Source organism: Danaus plexippus, chromosome 6 (assembly GCF_018135715.1).
Source record: "Danaus plexippus chromosome 6, MEX_DaPlex, whole genome shotgun sequence".
NCBI lineage: Eukaryota > Metazoa > Arthropoda > Insecta > Lepidoptera > Nymphalidae > Danaus > Danaus plexippus.
The window spans coordinates 107,641-133,314 of NC_083540.1; the positions used below are offsets into that span (position 1 = coordinate 107,641).

Below are 25,674 nucleotides of genomic sequence, written 5' to 3' on the forward strand. Positions count from 1 at the left end.
ATCAAAATCCATTTCTTTTCTAAATTATTACACTTATAGTAGAGTTACGTCTCTAAAAATACATTTCGTGTCTATCATTTTAAAATATCAACTTAATTATCACATACGTCACACCATACGCAGTATTGTAACAATTAATAACTGTAAATTAAATTCTGTTTTAGTTTTGTGTGAGATCTGATTGAGAAATCTAACTGTCATATGGTATAACACGTTGAAGCCGATTTCATTGAACTGAACTATAAGGAGTTAGCAGCACGGACCCAAATTGATTCATCCGATGGGATCCAACTCGACTTAAGATATTCGCATGTGTTACGGTTTATGTCGGAGCTTTCAGAATTGATATGCTATCATGAGGCTCTGTTAAGTTTACTTTGGAGTCGTGTTTATTTTGTTCCTCTTATTATGCTTCAACTTTGATATGTTGATTTGCATTTGTATATGCCAAGTTTGTCTGAGGATTTTCAGGATAAAGGATTACCGCAGTTCCTGAATGTGGGGGGAAATCGTTTTGTGAATTTATTTCGATGTTCTTTTTAAAATCTACATAAGATATTGAACCAGTTGTTAGGTTGTAAATGTCGATGGGTATAACGAACAATGGAAGATTCGAGAAATGAGAACAACACTCGGGATATCATATTATATAGAGGTGGCAATCAAGTTGATCAGTTTGCATTGCATATCAGGCATTGTGCAGATGGCGTGCGGGTGCTGCGGGTACAACGGCTACTAATAGCCTATTAGCCGCGGCTCTCTCCGCTTAGACAATACGGACTTTCATGAAATCTTAATGCTTTGTGTTTATTGATCGAGATCATTATCGGAGTATCTTTCACAATATTCTTTTTAAAATGACAGAAATGCTTTTAATTATCTGCATTGGTTATTCTGTACTTTCAAATTTAAAGCTAGCAGGAAATGTGCTTGATAACTTGCTACTTTTCTGAAATCACTTTTTTTTTTTGTGAAAAAATTCTATTCTCTTGAAGAAATAGTTTTTCATTGGAACATCAGGCAGCAGGATGCACCTTTGTTAAGGTCTTGTGGCTATGTATTGACTCCATTGTCTTTTATAATAATGAGCGTGCAGCTTATCAAATCAACGTCTTACTCTACAGAGTGCGACAAAGGTAAAATATTCTTATGAGAACAGTTCACAAAATCCTTTAAGAATAAACATAAAAAATATGAATTACTTTTGTAACAAAAGCTATCTTATATCTTTCCGGTTACAATAACGTTGTTGACCCTCTTCACGCCTCATAACACCTCAGGCTCTCGACAGAGATCGTTACTAATTGGAGAGGTTTATGACACACAAACGAATTATTTCATTGTTTCTTGCAAATGTCACTATACAAGAGTGAGAGTGAGGTTCTATTAGAGATGCTTTGTCGTAAATTTATATAATATATATATATAATAATAATGGGACGGTTCTAAGTAGAAACGGTCGAGGCGATGTCTGTTGAATGTATTTCAATAGAGACATGTTTATTTACAATACATACCTCTGGACAGAAACTATATAAACATGAAGCCTGCATAACTCCTTACAGTTGGAAAAAGTAGTCTCATACGTATTGGCGACGAATATCGTTTATGAAATTTATTAATGTAATATAATAATGTATTAAATATTGAACGGAGGCAGATGTTCAAAACGAGATAACAGCATCTTCGTGAGATTGGTCTTAGTAGGCCATAGAAGCGATTGTCCAATTACTTGTCCCAATTACGAACGTCTGATTGGCTAATTTGATTGAGTAACCAATGAATCTGTATCTTTCAGTACACAGGTGCAGGAGCTGTAAAATGAACGCTTGCTTAAACTCACTCCGCGTATTCAATATTGTGTATTTAAAATTTATTCAAATTATTAATTCTGCCATTTGTATTTGTCATTATATACTTGTGACAAGCTTATTTTGTTGTTTCAAATAATATTTTTATATTTCTATCTTTATTAAGCATTGTTGGAGTGAAATTGCCCTCGATTTATGCTTTCATGGTAAAGTTTTCATTGTCTCGGTATAAATTCATTGGTCTCGGTTGTAATGAGGAACTATTCGCGTCTCAACCGTCTGCTTCCTGTTCCGAGGTATTGTTACTTCAACACTGCTTTGGTAACTAAGCTAACGTTTGCTTCATAAAATATTATATTATAGTTGGGAGAATATTAACAACAAGTAAATTTTGTATAATTTTTAGATTTTATAAAAATGATTTTTGTGTTGTCTAATTCGAATCTTCCGAATGTAAATACAATTTGTTTTTTGTTTAATACCTACTGGAGTGCGCTCGCTTGTCTGTCATTTGACCACTCGGTAGGTGTATTTATAGGTCCACCTTACTCAATACTTTAGAATTTCATTTAATAATGCTACAAGGACACCTTCTCCTGTGTCTTCTCATATATATATTATTTCATCTGAATAAGTCTATTTCTGTCTGTGGCCAATTGGTGTAGGATCGCTAGGTGTAGGTGTAGGATCGCTCCCGTATCAGGCGAGGCCAGCGGCTAGCGGTCTCGGTTGTTTGATTGTTGCCTACCTTCAGTGAAAGTAAATTCAAGAAACCCTTCTGGCGCGGTCATTTAAATAGACCTCTTTATATAATTTCTTTCCATACTTATGTCAACCGAAAACCCATTTCACAAGTAAAATGTTCATTCTTCCGGTTCTTTATTAAGAATCAAGAGATATGTGTTACTTTCCAGCTAATACTCAAGCGGTATTTCATTGTATATTTTTTAACGCTTCCAAATGCTTCAAACTGTGTTCGAAGTAACAAATAACAATGTAATTTTAGGAAGTTTTTAATCAAAGGGCTGAGAACAATGAGTCAGTCTGATATTAATGAGTGCGACCTTACTGTAGTCGGTTCTTAATCATGGCCTGTTTCGAGACGACCAACAATATTACATGACCGTCGCTGTAGAAGGTGCCATTGTTTGATGTTTACTGAAATTACCTCTGAAGTTTGTCGGCTTTATCATTCTTGATATTAACAGGAAGGTTTATAGAGATATGTCTTGTGAACAATTAATAATATTTGTATAATATGTTTATATGAGTATAACGATGAGTAATACGGAAGTGTTTTAGGTATGAGTTGTATATAGGACGCAGACCCGTAGGATCACCATAAATCAGTCATTCCAATTCCCCTGCAATCTCAGTAGATGTCTAAACTTTGTATGTTGATGAGCTCGTGCCTTGAACATTGTATAATATTCCATTAGTTCACCTCTGTACGTAAGACATGGAAGTCTTCCGAAGTACCTTCCGGACTCCGGCCGACTTGCTAACTTTTCCCATCAATAATAAGTTTATAGTGCTGACTCTCACTACGTTGTAATAACCAGTTAACGTATCGTAATTACATACCTTGTTAATAACACTCACTGATGGATGGAAGGAAGGATGGATGGATGAAAGGATGGATAGTGCTCAGATAAAATAACAGAAATATTAGACATGATCTTTATGGACTTTTACAGTATAAAGAATTGTTCACAAAATCGTTGGACAAACTATGATATTTTTTAGAACAAATCTTTCAATATACAACAAAAATATATAATTTCGCACAAACATGTTTTAACTAAATTAATATTTCTAATAAAAAAACGATGCCTGCGATTATATCATAGTCATTGGATACTAAATGTTTAAACAATTAGCAAACAAGTGGCAGCCGGCAGCACGCGGTGATATTCTGATAACAATAGCAAAAGCAACTTTATAATATCGACGATTGTGCAATAAGAGCACCCGAGTAATAACTCTTGTCGTGAGTAAGCTAGAAACTATCCACATTAAGTAATACACTTCCATGTAACTTAAACATACGACCATCGTTGGGTATGACTTATGAGGCCAGTTTGAACTCTGATCACCGATGTTATGTACAATATTATATTATCGTGACCAATCATTTATTTAGTCAATTATTTTTGTATTTTGAAGTGATGCACTCTTTCAAAACTATTTTTTTTTGTATTCTTATAAGAATAGAATAGTGGTCCAAATACAATACATATCTATTGGTTCATATAAAAAAATAATGTTTATGAGTTGTCATCAATGACGTCACACAGGTCTGCCGGTGATGCCAGTCACTAATGAAAAATATATATCCTTGTGGAACAATGAATTTTCAATGAAATCTATGTTTTTCATGTTTATATGAACGATTCAGGGTTACCTTCGGTTTGTTTGTGCAGCAATGAAACCTGCATTGTATTTAATATTAAGAACTTTTAATGCTGGCCATTAGTGTAGCGTAATTTTTAATTTGTTTTTTGATATTTATTAACCGGCACGAGCACAAACAACGACATACGGTTAACAAGGTAGATGACCGAACTTCAGTCACAAATAACAAAAAGTATTTTACCTGAATGAAAGTTTTTCTAATGTTATTAAAAAAAGTGACGATTGAATAAAGTCGAGTGTCTAACAACTCGCTAGGACGTCGTCCTGTTTATAATACTTTGAGAGTAGTCTCATTGCATATTAGTAGACAAGAACTTTTTAAAACTGACTCTACCTGACAAAACGGTTCAAAGTAACATTAAAGTAAAATGAAAATGATTGACATGGATTATTTATAAACCTTATCTGAACTCCAGCGAAATGTTTTGAACGGCTGTTAAAAAACACTTAGCGTGAAGCGAAACAGACTTAAAGATAATTAAGCACTTTTTTTTATCTAACCGCCATAACGAGGCGTGCGCGGCGTGTGCGGCGTGTGCGGCGTGCGCGGCGTGTGCGGCGTGTGTCGCGCGTAACGGACGTCGCGCCCATATTTGACTGTGATCGATGCGTTCTGAACTAAGCTGAAAACTTGATGTCGAACGAAGAGGAACACTCCGTGGACAGAGATGATATTTAATCAATTATCTAGACATGGCTTTCCGAGTAAGACGATCACTGCGATAGAAGTTCCAGTAAAAAGTCAGCAAAAATATTTTCGATAAAGATGAATGCTGACTGAAAACAATTTTGATTAAAACGTCTGATCTCGAAACGTTTGTTTAAGGAATTCAATTTGTATCACTCCATCACATCGGCCATTTTTATACAAATAAAAGATACTAGTTAATAACTTTTATAAGATTTATATTATTTTATTAAAATTAATATGGGAAAGTAAAAAATTCATCGCCACATGCCTTGCAAGCACCTCAACTCCGTATAGAAGAGTTTGCAGGGTCCGCGTCCTGCTCGTATCCATCATTATTATTATATAACTTAACATTGTGAGTTTTATAAAAGTATTATCTCAACATAATATGAATGCTAGAATTGTAATCCTAGAGATCCCGGTAAATACTTTTAAACATATCGATGATAAGGCTGTCAGTATTATTCAGCTAGTTGGAATGGCTCCGACCCACGGAGCACCGAACATCGGTCCAACCAGCGGAGTCGCGGTCGCCCGGCTCGTTAAATGTTTTTGCGGGCGCTGCACTTTTAACGGCGTGCCATTACTTTTGCCTCTTGTAAATTTTTGTACTTTTTTTGCGAAATAAACTTATTTTGACAATAATATATGTTCATTTCTATTACAGCGTTTTTAGTATTGTAGAAGAAAATAACGTAGCTGGTAGTAGCAGTCAGGTTGTAGTCTTTTTTTAAATTGCTATTATTATGCCCTGTCTCTTATAAATAATATAACTTGTGTAATAATGTCATAAATTTTCTTTGCGACATTTAAATTGTATAAACGATTTACAAAAGTGTTGAAAATCTAAAGATTTAAATACGTATAACATAGACGAGATTAAAGACTAATATGCCCAAAAAGTTTCACTTCCTACACGTGTGGTTTGTAAAGTTTATGTGTGTGTGTAATTATATACTTCTAAAACACTATTGGAAAGTCAAACAGGCGTAGTGTTCTGGCTGAAAGTGTTTTGTTATTGTATATCAAACATTTGATATTATTGTTGTTATAAGCATATCAGAGGTGAAGAGTTATCTGTTATTTAATGGAATAGTTTGGGTTGTTTGTTATTGTTCGTAATACGTAAACATGTAAAGAGCAGCAACAACTAAGTCAACCGACTACAATAACTCACTAAGAACTCCATACTTCAACAGTCACTAACGAAACAAGGGCCGTGCACATTTTATACAAGCTTTTTATGTGATCGTGTCGGGTCGTAGATGTAATTGGAGGTGTTATGTGTGTCACCTATGTATGTGGAACAGGTGAGGCTGTAATAATGGCTCTGTAATATGGGATTAGTTTTGCTTACTTTAAGCGACAAACTTCCTGGGACAGGAAGGACCCACACATGACACATCCTGGGACTATGATTATAAAGTTTTCCTAATAAACCTACAACATTGGTCGGGTCGCTAATACTTTGGATTTAAAACTACTGTCGCATTAGTGATGATATAAATTTAAAATTGACGTCCTTTATTCATGTCTGCCATCTTTATCTTATTCGTAAAATATCATCAAGAAATGTAAGGAAGTACGTTGAAATATAATATATATTAGGAATATGTTACTTTCTTGTTTGTGTCCTACGACTCCTATAAAATAAACTTCACTCGGCAATATGATCTGTACAAACCGCAATAACGTGATAAAAATCAGTCAGTATGTAAAGACGCGACGGCGGGAATATTTGATTTAAGTTGTCATTTATTGCTAACGAATGAAAAGTAAGGGCGACCAAAGATTTGCAATAATAAACATCTTCTCAACACTATGAAATGTTACACTGAGATTTAAAGTAAAACAATGGGATGAAATATTAGTGAAATAGCAGTGTCTACTGTATATATTGAAATAAACAATTAAATATAAAGAGATTGTTAAAGTAACCAGAATATAACCACATATAAAACAAAATAACCATCAGTAGATTTACGACTAGAGCTCGACAATGAGGGGAGCGTCATCCTTCTCACCACATTCTTTATATGTTGACAGGTCGTTGTAAACTCATAAACTGAGTGATCTCACTGACAGCTTTACAGTCCTCACTAAAATAGTTTCTACTAACAAAAAAGTGTTTAAGGAAATATATTTAGGACTCCATTTAAAAATGAAACTTGAAGCAACCATTTGTTTTATGAGATAGATTGTAACGATATTCATATATTTTTCTCAAAAACTCGTATGTTTTTGTTTCTAAGTTGTTATTGTACCCGCGAACTGTTGAATATACTCTCATTATATTCATGAAGACTGACGACTTTCAAATGACATTTGTATCGTTACTTTATAACAAAAGTTGGGCATTATTACTAAGGTATCTCGTCCTCACATCACAGTATTCTATTTCCTCTGGACATACTCGATAGTATCTTAATGATCCTTTTCGATTAATCTTTGTTCTGATCGAATCAAATTACTTCTCAATTTCTCCGCATCTCGACGGATTCATTGTCAACGTCCACACCGGGTTATCGTTTTTTCGATGACCGACCTTGAGGACGTCAGTTCTACAGATCGCTTTATCACTCCCACTCCAAATAGGTGTCATTATCTTTCACGAATTCTGAAACACCGTTTTTGTAATTATCTATATAAGCAAAGTCCAGAATCGTTGCTTTTATTTATATAGCAATAAGGTTCATTTCATCTTTTGTGGAAAAATAAGAAGCGTATCGACCAATTAGGGCAATATCCATGAAGTGTCCGTCTCTGATGTACGATTCATTAAGCGGGGTGTCATTTGGAAGTTCGAGATTGATGGAAGAAATTAGTGAGATCTTTATTATTTTCATATATATGTGCGTTTCTATATAAGTAATAAATGATAAGAAAGATATTCTTCCTATAATGGTCTATTTTATCTTTGATAATAAGACATACCTAATTTGGTATAACATTCAGGTAAGCTATACAGTAAAAGGTATCAACATCTTATTTATTAAAAGTGACGTAATCCATTCGTTTTGGAGCTTTAAATTTTTCAAGATCCTGTAATCAAAACATAATGAATAACAAAAAGAGGTGGGTCGACCAGAACAAAGGCAACGTGAAGCGGAGCTGACACAACTGGTCTCATGGGCGGAACAAGGGTACAATTACTATTAGTTGTACCGAGCTTAGTGGTTGTGTTGAGTACACACATTCGCATGTTCCTTCATATTAAACATGTTTTTAGCATTTAAAGTAAGTTTGAACCGTGGTTAACAGTTGTCTGTGTATTTTAAATAGGTATTTGAGGACCAATCGTAGTGAAACAAAAACATTAACAACTGTTATTAATGTTGTTAAAAGATATTTCGGAACGTAGTTCTGCAAAGAGTGTGTAAATAATATTAATATTTGTTAATATTTGCTATAGAACCTAGATCTGGGTTACGGTTTGTTAAATGTACATTCAGCCCACGATTATTTATCGATGACGTTGTCCTTTGTTCTGATAAATCAAATAATTAGTCCGTGGAGTGTTTACACGTGTTGAATTATAAACCTCTCGCATCAGTCATACAACGAGAGGGCCTCTTCGTCGAGTGCTCCGATTGCCATTTGATTGCTAATTATGGCAACGGTATGTCAATTTCGTTGTTTGAATGTTATATATAATTAAATAACACTTTGTTTTCTATACTCCGTGATGATCAACTAAGTAACTGTTCATCTTTCTATCACTCTGACAAAATGTAATTTTTTAAACGTCCCAGATTATAATTTAAAGTACACATAATGTCTGGTTCAAGTGGGCTAACATTGTAGATGTTAGAAGTAACAGTCTTATTTTAAATTGAAAAGTTTTTTCGTTAGACAGTGTGTGTCTAATGACGTAGTTATTAAAAGAGAATGATCTAAACTTTGCGTAATCCATCGACGAAAAGCAAAGTTAGTATTAAATTCATAAAACGATTAAACAAGAAGTTTGGGAAATAAACGAAATCACGGTGTTATCTCTGATGGGGCATAAACTTACCAATCAATATCGTTAAACCGGGATGCTGGGTGGATCGTAAACTAAATTATAACGGATTAAGTTAATCATGTATTGCAACGGACGAGGCTGGATGATGATTCAAATGTTGTGGTAAAAGCGAATTTTAAGTAAGGGAAATAAAATAAAAATATACCACAGAAAATTGTAATATTATTGAAAGCCATCGTAGCACATCTTTACTTCATTATATTTATTACACACAAAGTAAACGTCTGTTATAAGAGTTGTCAGCTGTATTTTAAATTTCAAATGTAGGTTATTCATGGCGAGGGTAAACTGCTAGAGCCCGTACACTGTGTTAGTACAGACGAGGAGCTAATCAGTTGGCAATGACTATAGAGATGCATCAGTGTGCACGACCCTCGCTCGATACAGTTGTCTCCGGATGTCGGTTGTCGGTCGTCGGTTCAATAATCGTTATTGATGGTTTGAGTATCAATCAATAATCAAAGCGTGATGCGGCATTACGTCTTCTTAAATGTAACCAACAATACATTATTATCATTTTACTGCTCACGGAATAAAAAGCCACAATATTATATTTTTTTTATAATAAGCGGAGTATGAACGCTTTGTTTATATTTTAGAATTATAACCTACGGTTTTAGAAAAAAAAATATGTTGGTTGTCATAAGTAAATATATACTGGCAGTACATACTAAGAAAATACTTTTTATCTTACAATAAAAATCATTTACTTAGAAGGATCTCAAATCCTTTTCAGTGAACCTTCTTCGTAAATCATTTGATCTGATTATTCTGATCATAATTAAGACTTTTCCGAGAACACAAAAAAATTAAAGTTTCCGTTTTTTTTTAACTACATAATCCCAGAGTTCAGGCAAAGGAACCGAAACGTCGGTATAATGCAGTTAAAAAAAAAATAAGTAGTATCCGAAAACCTTAATAGAATAAGCCTCTATTGCTGTTACAATTTTAACAATTAAAAAAAATTATAACAGCAGAGGTAAGAAAACTATAACTATAAAAATTAACTTAAACTTAAACAGATTCTTGGACTTCGGCTTATCTTTTCTATTAACAGCTTGTTTTTCGACAAAGGCCTCTTCTAAGGATTTCTATTTGTTTCTGTCCTTTTATTTGCTGTACATAACCATTCTGTCCCTGCTACTTGCAAATCAAATCATCTTCCCATCGCTTTAGCTGTCTTCCTCTGCTTCTTCTGCTTTCTCTAGGGTAACATTCCGTTACTATTCTGGTCCATTTTTCTTTCTTTTCTCTCAGCATATGTCTTGTCCAGGCCCATTTTAACTTTCTACATATTGATTGAATTTTTCCAAACTTAGTCCTTTCTTTTATCTTTTCTAATTGTACTTTATCCCTTCTTCTTACTCCCACTACGCTTCTCTCCATCCCTTCTGACATGTATTTAATTTATTTTGTTGTTGTTCAGTTCCGAAAACCTTAGTTTCATTTAAGTGAATGCAGGTTAAATTCTTGGATACCATTAACACAAACAAAACTATGATTTTTTAATATTTATTTTTCTATATTGAACCTGACCTGACGTTTCGACTACTTCACGACAACCGTGATCACAGGCAGACACGATTTAAGTGTCTGTCGGTAAGTCTTGTTATTTGTGATCTGCCGCCAACAATTTTTTAATTCCTCGTGTATTGCACTGGATGCAGGTAGAATTCATTAAGTATATCTCGAGGACTGGCAGTGTGGTCAGAGACATAGGATTTGATCCTTACTTCTAAACATTCATAATTATTAAGCGTTTTATATCAACTCCGCTCTTGCCTTATGTTATTATATAATATATTTAGAATTTATATTGGAGGTTCATCCACGGTGAATCCATTGAATGCTAGAGGTTTCGTCTCATAATATAATATTATAACATGGTTGAGTCCGCGAGGCCGACTCTAATATATAATAAAGCCGATATAAAACAATTGAATCGATATGAAGCAGATGTGGAAGCTGATGCCGTCACATTATCTTTGATACTAATGATGACGAGGAATTAAATGAGATATCATTCGTGATACAAATATTTTAGAATTATGAACATTCCTCCATAATACGATGTTTTTGTTTATTAATACTTATATGGTATTGTAATAATAAAGAGGGATTCAATGTGAAGGATCCTCTATTGTGTTAATATAAGCTATCTCTTGAGGTGACACTCGCTAAGTAGTTTATTTCCGTTTGTGTTCAAGCTCATTCTTCGTAGTCTTAATTAAACATTCATTTATACAATGGGTAGGTCTTGGAGTGTTGCTTAATTCATTTCTTTGTCTCATGCCTAGCGGCGAACTTCATTCCGAAATCTCCTTATTTATTCTCGTCTTTGAATAGCGGTTATTGATATTATAAAATAAGTCTTTGGAGTTTGAGGAGCAGAAAACAATATTATTTGAACCTTTATAAATAAATAACCTAAATTAAATTTATTTTAATCGACGAGTACATTTAACTCGTATAGCTGTTACTGTAAAAGCTGCAAAACTTTTGAACTTCAATTAATTACTATATAACCTTTTTCTTTAAAAAGATGTGTACGTATCAGGTGCTTGTGACGTGGCTGGTGGCGCGGGCTCGGTGAACGCTCTTCCTGGAGGGACAGGCTCCCGTGCGGCGCCCTCCTTTGACGCTGCAACCCCCCGGAACGTGACCGCTCTCGTCGGCAAGTCCGCCTACCTCAGCTGCAGGGTTAGAAACCTCGGCAACAGAACGGTGAGTACTACAACCTTCAAATTCATGATCAAAATTTACGAAAGCAGGATCATAGGAAAACCAACCAGTTTTAATTTTAGGTAAATCGATTTTCAGTACTTAAAGAATATTGTACGTTAAAACATGCAAATAATTTTGAAAGGGCTAATATATGGAAAAGAACATAATGCTTTTTCGTATATTCAGGTTTCAATAAAATTGAACTTTTCGAACACTTTGCAATACAAATGCTTGGAAAATGGTATCGTAAAGAGCGGCTTCAATGCTGTGTATGGACGACCTAGATTTGAAGCAAAAATTGGCAGCAGGCTATTAGATTTCGAGGAAATTTGGCAAGTGTGATATAATGTGCAGAAAAATAGCTATTGCGATAATACGCTATATTGTCATATTGGCTACTTTTTAAACATTAATGGGTTTAGCACAACTAGTTAGAGAATTTATGTTAGGCAGCGTGCGTGATACGTACATTGTTCATAATATATCATAATAACGTTAGGTTATTATAACGAAATTGATTTTCTAATTAAATTACATACATATAAACTTTATCGTCATATCTATATAATTTCCTCTAACCCTAAACCAATTTTTATATGGTGAATGTGAGAATGTCGAAGTTAAATGAACGTTTGAATTACATAGAAAAGTTTTAACTTAAGAGGCCTTACTTTGCATGTAAATCCTTAAAAATTTAGATTTACAATAAATGATATTATTGGTATTATTGTTGACTTTTTTGTACATTGTATTTTTTCTATGATGTTTTTGTTTACCAAAAAAAAAAAACCTTTGTTGGTTGCTGAAAAAGAATATTCTTCCTCTTAAACATGGGATACAGCAACCTTTTTTAAGATAATTGAAAAATCTAGTATACTTTGAATATTTGAAGGTTTTAACTTCCATCGGGTTCGATCATGATTCTTTACTATTCTAGATTAGATACTTTACTATTGACAATGTGTTTTTCCAGTTGTATAATTCCTGGGTTACTATATAGAACGATAACACCAATAAAATGACGTTGGTATAGACTGTTTGCACACTTAGTGATGTATAAGTTGTAGTTAGGGGTCAAATGGATATCCAATTATAATATTGAAAAGTGAGGCTACGATTTTATAGTACAAGGATTATTGATATATCTGATATAAGAATAACTCAATAACAAGTTATGTTATTATCGCCAAAGTATTCGAAAGTAATGCACCATCAACTCCTTAACGTCAGATTCAGTGTAAGTCGGGGGAAATAAAGAAAGTTAAAGAATTCTTTGCACTAATTGTGCTTAGAGTGCACCAGGCAGCGGTCAGATGAGCCAAGAGGTGCATTGATGGACACCCGATAGCAATTCGGGCGACTGATCAGCAGAGAAGGTCCAAAAAGGAGGGAGAATGCTCCTCAACATCAGGGATCCGGGTTTATCCTGATACCAGTTGAGTTAGACCATAAGCCAAAGCAAAATTATAAGCCAAAAAAGACGGTCGACTTCGGTGTTAACAGTGGGACCGGCATAAGCACGCGCAGCTACTGCCTGAATAACCGTGATCCAGCCACACAGCCCAATTCACTGAAAATCAATATGTTCGAGGCTGTCAAGTTGTTTATAACGAACATCCTTGTTGATGTACATGCACACGTCCAAGTCTGTAACCGGGGTAATGCAGATACGATGTATCGCAATTATTTACTATTTATGTCTTGATCAGAAATAAAAAAGCCAGCTTTGCCTTTTCTAGTTACAGCTTTGAGTGATAGAGGCTTCCAGATTGGTAAATAATAACTTTAATTTGTAAAAGTAAGTGAAATTTAAAATACTTCACTTTTTTCGATATCAATAATTTTGTACTGGTAACGGGAGTTGTGGGGAGGACCTGCGATGATAATGAAAATTATATCAAAATCTCATTCCAAAGTTCCCAAGCCTACATACAATTTCTTTTCTAAAGCTATATTTCACTTTAAAAAGTAATGCGAATTAAAAAAAGTATAAATTAGGCATAGGTACTACGTTGGTTCAAAGACTAATGACGTCGCAAATGCAGTCTAATTATTATTTGCATATATTTTTCACTGTTACATTGTTATATCCGGTTTATTTAAGTTGCAATGCAAAGTTCAAAGTGATTAGACTTTGTGTATCAACTCCTTGAAAAAACCCAGGATTGAACAGATCTAACGATATCTTTCCATGAAGGATGTCTCTCATAGTATGTTTTTTTAAAGTCTCACAAACAAAACCATAAGCTCCAGACGTCATAATTTAATCTAACCAAGAATAACATAATGATTTAAAAAAAAAAAAACAGTAAAAGCTACATTTTAAGGTTTAAATAACATGTTGATACCTATTTTTTACACTGTTGCCAATACAGCTGAACGGTTTCATTTTTATTCCATCAATATGATATAAAATAGTTATGCATTTTAGTCACGATAGAAAAAGATGAGCTTTCAACACAGCCGACCGATTGCCGGCGATAAAATACCAATCATCTGAAGCATTCTATCTAAACTCAACATTTATTTTTGCACGTTTAGAACAAGAGAATATTTGTTTCATCCTTATATTTATTTTTTATAAAACTTAATTATACTACTTTTTACGGCAGACTTAATTTATTTTGAAAGTGATTATATAAAATTGAAGTTTGGAAGTGATGTTAAAGTTGTATAATTATTCACAAAAAAATGTAAAAAGTTGACCATATTAGATAAAGAGCCAGTGAAGTTTAGAACGGTAGGAAGAGACATGATGAAACGTAGTGCGAGTCAAAATGATCAGATTAATTTAAAAGACGATTCGATTTAAATGAGGAAAATTAGAGATTGTATTAGTATAGATCGTAACTGAATAGTCTAAACTCTAAAGTACTTCTAATTATAAAGTTAACGTATCAAGTACCTTGTCTTTTGTCATTAATGTGAATATCAGCGTTTCGTCTATTAACGTTGAGCAAACTGTTCGTCTTACGAAAAACCCACGCCTCCAATTCACGCATCCAAGTTAAGACTTGAAAGTGAACAAAAAATTGTCAATTAGCAATTCCGAAAACAAAGATAGAGGCAATTTAGTTCCTACTAAGTAACATAAGACAAGAGGGTGATGGATAAGTTATTGTCTAATGTATAATTAGCATATCGCTGGTAACGATTGTGAGAATCCAGTCTGTTCAGGTTCCAGAGTCACTAAGGTAAAGTTTGATTTCATTAGGTTTATAAAGAGAAAAATGGTGCTGTATTTAGTTGTGACCATCTCATAAGATGCTCTGAGCTGAAGTTTTGAAATTTAAGTTTTAAAAAATAGACACCAAATTAAAGAAAGGAAAATGTCATAGAAAGAAAATATATTTGAACAAAAATATGTACTTTCATAAAAATCTGTCCAAATAATATGATAAAATGTAAATAATAATAATCTTATTGTTTTCTCTATGTTCTAATTGTTTTAGTAACAGTGAATTTGGATCTACACAAAGGCCTGCTCCGGTTGAAAAATATTCTCTATATTGATTCATGTCCCAAAAAAAATTATTAATTCGAACCAAGTCTTCTTCACCATGATTACTCTTCAATGTTTTTCCTGTGAAATTTCTTCAATGTAGTTGTAAAAATATACTTTTGTGTTTGTGCTAATAGTTAAGTTGGATGTATGTCTAGTGGGTTTTTACTTATAAAAGCTTTTTTTTTATAACAGGTATGATTTTAAATAAAAATAGTCATCCACGACTTTGGAATCAACGAAAGTAATTATTTTAATAGAAAACGAAACTCTAACAATTTTCATGGCCGTTTTAGTCTTCTTTATTTTCAAAAACAATAATTCCTTTTTTTTACTTTGGTACTAATATTTTAAAATAAGTTTCTATTGTATTTGAACAATCTAAGAGAAGTGTCAACGCAGTTTTTAATAATAGGGCTAGGTGTAGCTAAGTGCGGTTGCCTATTATCTGAAGTCTGTCTATTTGTTGCCCTGGCACTAGGTACTAGCTCGTTTGATTGTTGTGCCTAACAAAGGCGCTATTAAATGACGTGCCGTCATAATTACAATCTCCCCGCTTTGAGACATTCATTACAGCACGCATAAAACCATGCTTTTAAACGGATTTTACTATCCCCAGCACTCACCGAGAGTGAGCTTTACGTCCTTCTATTAGAGTGCAGTTCAGTGTTCTCTATAAAGGGTTTCGTAATCTACCTTGGGTAGCTCTTAAAACATTTGAAGATACAAGTGACAACACTTTGCCCTACCCTAGGTTTATCCAACAGTAAGAACGTTTTAAAAGCACTGAAAACTGTACACAAATTAATAAATAATCATATATTCATTCTTTTTTTACTCTAGTATTCCATTGTATTAACACTATCTCTATTTAGCTTGGAGACACACAATAAATAAATACAATCCAATTGCTTACTGTCGAATAATACTCGTACTTATTAGCCCGTATCGTCACTGTTAAGGTGCAGGTAGTATATAGTATAAGTGAGTTCGTTCAGTTACCGTCTATTCTACACGAACCATTAACAAAACGTGTCCAAAGTGTTTCGGTAACATCGTTCATTAAATGCGGTGTGGCGTGCGTCTCGTCAGACACGGCATAATACAACCACCCCACCGTATGACGAGATGTCCTTCAAATTAATTACATCATTTGTAACTCATTTTTAGACTCATTTTTACATTAAAGTGACAATTTCGGATATTTTAATTTTGACCCTGTGCAATTATCGTATTTAATTCTCAGCTACAAATATTAGTTTTTTAGTTTTTAGTATTCATATAATATATATTTAAAGTATGTTTTCCAAAGTCTCCAAGAAAAATTGATAGTCCGTTGTGGAGCGACACAGTAGTTCTTATTGGAGTACAGCGTGTTTGTTTATGGTAATCCAACAATGATGAATATTCAACAAAATTTCCTTCGTTACCGCTAATGTTGAGCAAAATATGTATTTTAAGGTACACCATGAAGCGTTCTCAAATTTACTTTATAATATGTACGTTTGCCATTAAAGGAATTTATAATGATTTCATTATAATAAACGTTGCTATATTTTACGTGTGAGGTAGCAAGAAAGTTCTTAAATTTAGCAGATTTTAACCTAGTATTATTTCACGGAGAGTGAATCGATTTAACTAGATTTCATTTATTATTTAATTTAGTTTTTAGTAAACTTATTTGGATCTCGTTGGGTTTAGACTACTTTGGAAAGCATGAATATTCATCCGACGAAATTCGTTCGTCTTTTTTAATTTAAATTAACTTTGAAAAACAAAAATATATATATAATTGGTGGCCCGACCGCCCGTCGTACCTCGTAGTTGAAGGTGCCTTAACTATGTTATTTAATTTTATTTCGTATTGAAAACCGATAGTAAATATATTTTTAGAAAATCAATTAACTCTTATGAAAGTAATGATATTAATAAGATAGGAGATCAATTAATAAAAGGTATCATGAAAGAATATAATATTTTTGAATAAGGGAGAGAATTGTTAAGGTATTGTTTTGTTAAAAATATTTAGTCAAAGTATCGCAAAACGTTTGAAGCTGGAAGGATATCGGTTTAATTTTATAGGTCATAAATCAAGTTGAAAACTATATTATTGTACTTGTTCTAATATTTTACGTTAAAAGTTTGTTTTATTAATATAAGAGTAAGTACCCGTATAAAGATCACACGATGAAAGTTTACTGCGACTGTTAAATATTCGCGGAAGAGCAGGTTTATATATGGGAAATCTCAAGCTTTTAATATTATATATGTCATAAGAGACATGGGCCGATGTTTGGATGTCTGTGTATGAAGAGATCTCCGTTTTTATTGTACGTTCGCGCCCCGTGACATCGGGACTTGTAAACTTGTAAAATATTGGATCATTCGAGTTAATGTCGGGACTCGTGAAGTATAAAAGCAACAATAAAACGAATTACTTTTAATTACGCCTTTATCGAAAGCTCTATAATGTCTTATTGCGAACAGTGGCATTGTGAACCTTACTGCTAACATCGCAAGATTCACGAGGGCAGTCGTTAAAGCCAGAGGACTGCTTTATGATCGATTGTATAATTGAATGTTGTGAACGAGCACCGAGAACCTTTCATATATTACAGCTGGATGAAGCTAAAACTGAACTGTCAACGGAAATATTAAAATGAATAATACAATACGAATTGTCAAGTTGAAACGATGTCATTGACCTTCACACACGATAAGTGATAAAATAAATTGTGTCCATATATGTATCTGCATATAGTGTAATAATCTGTATATAATGTATTATGTAGTATATATTTGAACGGAGTTTTTTTTTTACTATAAAAATAATATTCCCCAACTTATCGTGATATAATGTTTTATTCGCTAGACTCTTTATACGGTAGACGTGAGTAAAGACTACCTCAGTTACTAATATATAATGTTTAAAGGTTTAAGCGATTATAAATATGTGAAGTGTATACAGACCATTGATGATACAAACGAGAGTTGCAATTTAGAACCTAGTACCATACAATAGAAGGTATATTACAATGTGTGATAAATTTAAACGAGGCCACATCAAAGGTTAGCTTTATTCAAACTCGTTTACGTTTTGTAAACCGCGAGCCGCTGGCCGTTCCCTCACCGCTTTACCTTTAAATGTTGATTTTTCTTATTTTTCTGGTTGTCTGTTTAAGAACAACTTATGATTAGATGATGATCCTTGAAAACGGTATTAGTTATAATAATAAAAACTAAAAGCGACTTTGGTATTTCCGATGCAGGCAAAATATAAAATACATTCTTTATTTTAGTGGAATAACATTTGCAAATCCATTGAAATTAAATTAAATTGTTTTTTCTGTAACATTTGTTGCATGTGCATATTTCCTTTCTTCGACCGCGTCCTCGTCAACACTGATACATGCAAACAGATGTCGAATTTTAACTGCAGATTTATTAATTGTTTTTTAAATGTTAATTCATGATTTTAAAACTTTTTAAAAAACTAACGTGGACATGTTTCGTATAAATTTTTGAGAATATATCATATATTTAGGAAGTTTTTTTAAGCAAAGCTAAACTGTTCGTAATTTTTTAAGTGAGAGGATAGCGGAAAAAATAACTGCATGTATGATATCGACGAGGATCCAACTACACTCGTCTGAAACACGAGGCTTAACTGCCCTCCCAGAAACCGATAAATAGTTTAAGCTACATGTAGTGACGCTGAACTGCGGTCAGGTATTTCTAATTGGCTAACAAATATAACTGCGTAACTTTCAAAACCAAATCCATACATGAACCATTCAAAGTACAATATTGCGTTACATAAAATAAAAGTGCTGCAAGTTGAGCGCTGTTAGGGATATCGGTGGTCAGAACGGACGACCAAGCAAGAAACCATTGCAGGCAATAAAAGCTTTCACCGATTCCAGATAAGGATTATATTTGCATGGTTGTATAGCGATGCATACGACCCTTTCGGAGACCTTCCAACCCTCCCAGTGGGAGATAACTGCCGATCCTCCGATTAAGTTTCACAATTCCACTGAATAACCTTCGCACTGGATTTTTGGATAAAATATTCCAATTGGAAAATATGCCCGTTCTTCAACAAAATATTTACGATGTTTTTTGGTCTACGATGTTGGTTGTTGAAGACTTATATGATAAAATATGCTGAGAAGGGAATAATAAACATCTCAAATAACACATTTATACCATATTTTATAAATAATCATAGCAAATTATATTTAATAAAATTGTAAAACTATGGATGCTGGGGTAATCGGAGTCTGTTCATAGTTAGGTGTTATAAAAGAGTCCTTTGTAAAGCGGAGTCGCTATTCAATATGTCCTTTTAGGTAAATGGAAATCTAAAACCTGGAAAATAAAATAGTATCATCCAGACTTACTTCGAGTATTTCAATTTGTAACCATCCAGTGCGGAGGCATTTATATGAAGACTTTGAATCTGTAAGTTATCGCTCCACTGTTCCAGGTGGCTGGAGAGCTCTCACACTTTACTGCTCCTCAGAGAGTTTTATTCTATATCACAATTCCTTGCGGAGTTCTGAAATTGATTTCATTTTCATAATGCTGGAAGGTAAGGCTTCGGATTAATAAGGTTTATATAAACAGTCCTTAGCAACACGAAAATCATTTTATTAATATTTATTACTGTACAAATATTATAAATAACATATTTAATCATCTTACTAAGTATTACTTATTAAATACTAACCACATCTCACATTTGTATATTACCGATCAAACAATTTTTATTTTAACGCAGGCCTCGCTATAGATTATGATGCTAACGTATTCCGAATCTGACACAATTTTAATTTAATAAATTCGGCAAGTGGTTAGTACACACTGGAAGTATTTCAGTAATAGTCATTTAGATCTAGCTCTCGTTGGACCCAACACTAAACTTCAAATTGAATTACAGCCGATGTTCGCATAATTGAAATTTATTCGTTTCCTTAATTATTTTCCTCTAAATGTCTTTTTTTTTATTTCCAGAAGCGTTTTTTCGACATTTATCTAATGAACAATGTCTGATATATTAGTAAGCCCCGCCGAATGAGACGATTCTAGCACTATTATTGAGGCCGAATAAATCTTATAAGTGTGTATTACTGGACATTAATGTAATCCTATATTAACATTAGTTCTATAAAATTAGAGTAAACTTAGATTAAACTATTTCTATATATAGTGAATAAGCAAAACTAAAATACACTAAGCATAAACTTAAGTGACGTGTGAAAATCCAAAATAGTTTTAATATCTTAACATGAACTTATGTTATTAACAAAACTCGGCGCTGCTAATATCAATGTAATTCAAGTTTATCAAAGTGAGGTAATGGAATGTATGCTGATTGCTTCATTACATTTGCTGCAATGAATCGCTTTACGATGTGTCTTTGTTTCAGAATACAAAGATATAACACACTGAAATTAAACACTTTCTCATATTTGTTTACAAATGTAGGTCAGCCTGTTATTAGTAAAGTTAAAATATTATAATTTTTTGTCCCTCGATGTATATTTTTCTTATCATAATTTTCCTATTGTAATCCATAAAAATACTAAATTATAAAAAGTTTAGAGATCTTATTAGTAAACCGTTAAAAAACAGGTCCAAGACGTACAGATTAAATGGAGTGATTGATATTTTTGCTAGTTTTTTTTTTGTATTGTCTGTATGCTATTTTCGTCGCTCGTTGTAATTCAATTGTGCGAGTGGACGCGATGCTCGCGAGAGTGCAGCCAGGCGCGGTGATTCCGACACCTCATATATAAAACAATGTACTGAATTATATAAAGTTTTATGGAAAACACTACGCACACACTTTTATTTTTCCTGAATAGACGTCTTAATAGATACTAGACCTACCATCGACCTCTTTATGAATGATAATAATATAATAAAGTGTGCTGTGAACTTCTCTGGTGAGATTTTTTCATGATTTTCATGTTCTTGTTGTCTTGTTTCTGTTATAATTTCAAAGGAATAAATATTGAGTGGTTTTGTCGAAAACATAAATCATTCAGAAATATGTTAGATAAATGGTAACGTTCAAAGAACGTTCCCTTTTCTGATTGCTTCGTTAATAGCCGCGGCGTCAGCTGTTCGATCAAGTTATTATTAGCTAATATAAATTTAATTTACAACACTTCAGCACCGCGGTCCACCATCAACCGGAACACTTTGAGTTTAAAAAGATTAAATTCGTCCAACCTCACCACGAACTTTGGCTTTGAACGATTAACTTTGTTCAATGTTTTGATAATGTCCGTCAGACTCGCTGGATGTGACGTGCCAGCTTCAGTTAATTAATGGGTTTCTAAATAGTTAACGGCTCACCGGCCAACATGCGTTTAGCGCACCTGTAAAATAAATGACCCGAACACTTCGCTGGCAACAACCTACTTACTAAGGGATAGGGATGACAGAAACGATAAAAAAAAAACGAGATAAAATGACAAATATTTGTTGTCTTATACAATAACTCGTCATATACTACATTTTTTTTCTTTTATTAATATATTTAACTTGGTTTTTTGGATAATTTTATAAAAGGTGCAGCGATCAATAAAACACCGGTTATAAATGGCTCCGTCAGTTGTAAACGACATATGCGGTTGATGTTTCCATTAAATGAAGAAAAAAAATGAGACTGATGAACGCTGTTCGCAAAAAAACTTGCGAATCATGCCATTTGACAAGTTTCTCTAAAATTCTTAAAATATCGCAGATCACGAGTAAAGAGCGAAGACATTTATAAAATGTGGTACAGGGCAAGGTCTATTCCATTCAGCAAGTTTTCGTTGGTTTTTTAATGTGTAAAATACATGAGGATTGAGTTTGATCCAGCGTCACCGTCATATAGTTATGCTGAAACCCGTGTACAATGACAACGGCGTTTCTTTATGGAAGAACTATTAGAAGTCAACCATCACTTTTCTCACCCATTTAGATTTTTTCTTAAAATTGCTTTTCTCTTTTTCATCTATTTCGAAGGTAAAGAACACTTATTTTTAAGAGAAAGTAATAAATAATTTTTTACACAACAAACCACAAATTAGTGCATAATATAGTGAACAGATGTACATATATACCACTCGGTACGACCGTCAGTTGAGTTATAATTCTCCGTTACCATGAAAAACAACAAATACACTAATGCTAATTATTTTAAAATAAAAAAATACGTGCAATAATATTAAAAAGACATAAATCTATCTCACAAAGCTACGCACGAGTATTGATTTCATTACTTTAAAAAATATTTTTTTTACATGGACACTTAGAATTACAAAAGTAGCTATCATCAACTATCAACAATTTAGGAATACCGCGGCGACACAGTCGTAGTCAGTTGCTGGTCGCTGTTAGATGTTCAACATTGTGGACTGTTTGCGAACACAATTTCGTAGCTATTTCACTAATTAATGCCCGGACTTGTCAGTGCTGACCGCATTTAGTGTGTGACCGTGACACGTGACACGTGACGCTACACTTGTATTTCATATTCGGAATCGCTTGCCCTGATCGCGGCAGTTATTAGTTTTTAATCAAAGAAAAAGAACTTTTAACAAATCCTAGAATTCTATTCGGCTTAATATCACTTTCATTTGTTTTTTTGGATGCAGAGCTGTCCATGACAGAGTCACAGCTCGTAGCAGATTTTATTAGCTTTCCTCTGATTGAATTAAGTTACACGTAAAATGTTTGCAAACTTTGAGTTGATTTTATTCCAGCTTAAGGAGCCAGCAAACTTGATGGGTTTTTAAAACTAAACTAACTTGTAAACTACTTATAATAATTATAAAATTATGAAAGGCGACGAGGTTTTAAACTTTTAAACTAATTTAATTACATTATATATTCATGCATTTCATTTTTAATGCACGTATTCTCATCATGTTATCTATTGCAGGATCACGACTCGTCTCGTCCCGGCGGTCGCTGTGATGTATTTATACCAATATTCATCAAAATAGCGTATAATTGCTATAAGTGCTAAATACATTTCCAACTCTATATACGCGTTCGCTACAAATAAAACAGTAGGAATCGAGTGTTTGAAACGTGAGTGATGATAATCATATTGCCGGAATCATCAAAAGCTATGTGTCGATGTTTTTCTGTGAACTTCATTCAATTCGAGTTTGTTCGATTATCTCTGATATGTGTTTAACGACTCCTGTTTTTTTCCATTACTACTTATATATAAGTAAAATTTTCTATATAAAAATGATTTCTGTTCCCTAGCAGTTAGATCTGTGCGGTTGACTGTACCACTAATTAGCAAACTATTGTGTAGTCTACCAGAGGTTGGTTTGTAATGTAAAATCTACAATTCAGGCCTTTAGGAGTCAGTTATGTACATATGTATGTAAGTATATAGGTACCCTTAATGGGACTGCAGACGGTAGGTGATGTTGGCCACTTTATATTAGTTGAATCGTCTGCTCGTTTGTCCATATGACACAAACTTATGCTTGAAAGTGAGCTGTAGTTATAAGCTATTTGAATTAATTTCATTGCCCTTAGAATGATACGATGCCAGGAATATGAATCAGTAAAGAGATCAGATAGGCTTCATTCGTCTTCTTTACACTCTGCTAGCACGGTGTGTGTCTGATACAGACGGCTTTGGATGGCAAAAATATTGCATTAGTATGTATAATTAAGATTAATACAAATACAAGATAGAATGTTATATAAACAAGAAGATTTCCATAGAACAATAGAGTAACACGTAGTTTCTGGTAGAAAGTGGGAGGGGAGGTGATGATGTCAGATTTTGTGAAACCGACGGAGATGGCACGTCTGGACCAAATCAACAAATATATTTATACAAAGGGAATGTTGGAAATAACAAGAATTGCTCAAGACTGAATGAACAATATGAGGCCCCGCCGCGGCTCATTATCAGGACGGACGTGAGGCGAGTGTTCAATATCCGCGGGTCCCGTACCGAGTCTTATCCGTGGCTGCGTCCTGAATAAAACAATGGCCTCAGATAAAAATGAACCGAACAAAGACCTCCACGATTTTTCCGTCCGTCACAGTCAGCCCTTTTAATTAAATGCTATTCCATAGAAGGGGCTCCGTGTTTTTGTATTATCAGTAACAGTAACATCGCTCTCTTTGTATGTTATATTAATGGTCTCTTGAATTAGATCCTTCTCGAATGTTAAAATAAAATAGCAGCCGACTGAACGGAAATTACGCGCTCACAGTTTCCTCAAGTCGAGCTCGGGACGTTTACAACGTTTTCACAGTTTGATCCGTTGCTAAAACGGCTTTGCTCAGACGCGATGCAACAGACAGGCTATTTTGTACGGTAAATAACATTCCTTACAGAATATTTAAGGAGCGAGGTTGCATTTGCATTGAAAACATTTAGGCTATGTAAAGTAGATTTTAAAAGGGTTCTAAACTGACCTAGTCGTCGCTATTAGAAAGCCTTATATATTTGGTTAACAGTTTACGGTTCTGTCGGAGTTTTCGAACTCTCTGCCGTCCTAGCGGAGACTCGGATCAGCTACTCGTATGAATCAAGTTTCTATTGTTGTTACAAATTATGCAGCACGTCGTTCATCAACCAGATATGTATATCTCAGTTATTGTACTATTAATCATGTCATGTGAATTGCAATAAGATATTGTGTAATATTCGATAAAGTTTCTCCTTTGTCCCTTTAATGTATTAGGTTATTAATATATAAATAAGATATCGAACTTTTTTAATTGAAAAGTGTTTTAGTTATAGATCTGTTTGTAATTTCTATCAATACGAATGAATAAATGTTTACGAAAATATATATTTTCATCTTCTCCTCTAACGCTTAGGTAAAGCGGAAACTGAAATAAGAATAGGCATCGGTGAGTTAAAATCTGTACAATATCATATTACATAATTTATTGAATCCACATAAATTGTTTTTAATAAAAATCCATCTCAAATGACGACAAGTTTTAAATTTTAATGATGAAAGAAAAATATCGGATCTCATTATCTAAAGTCCGATTGAAAATGAAAAAAGTGATTTATAAAACTAAAATAATTTATAGTCAGTTTATTTACCCGACTGTTTAAATAGATAAATATAAAATGAAGTCATTCATCGTGAAGAATTTGCTTTTATTGGTTATCGTATGTGTAATTATCAAAATCAACAGACATTAAAATATAAGAAAATATGATATCATCAAATGTTCGTTAACAGAACGCGCGTAAACTTTTAACGATCTACTTCACTTCAGTTTCATGATAAAACATTTCGTTTACCTTTTTTTTCTTATTTTTAATCAAAGCATCACACGAACCGAGCTCTTAATATCCAATGGAACTTTTTAAGAAATTAATTACAACTTCATTCCAGTGAAGCCGTTTTAAAACCTCTCTATTAGGTCCAGATATTTTCTACCTGCCTCTGCTACATTATCCGAGATCGATTTAATCATTAGCTTCTTTTTAGATTTCCTTCTTCAA

General features: G+C 33.6%; 1 protein-coding gene across 4 annotated transcripts in view; it reads left to right on the top strand.

The window, feature by feature from the left end:
- LOC116778841 (zwei Ig domain protein zig-8-like) overlaps positions 1 to 25,674 on the top strand; it is a 211,379-nt gene that overhangs the window by 42,018 nt on the left and 143,687 nt on the right. For all 4 annotated transcript variants that reach the window (XM_032672892.2, XM_032672893.2, XM_032672894.2 and 1 more), the window contains exon 3: positions 11,499 to 11,665. In XM_032672892.2, the coding sequence (XP_032528783.1) occupies positions 11,499 to 11,665 (167 nt within the window). The remainder of the gene's footprint in view (positions 1 to 11,498; positions 11,666 to 25,674) is intronic.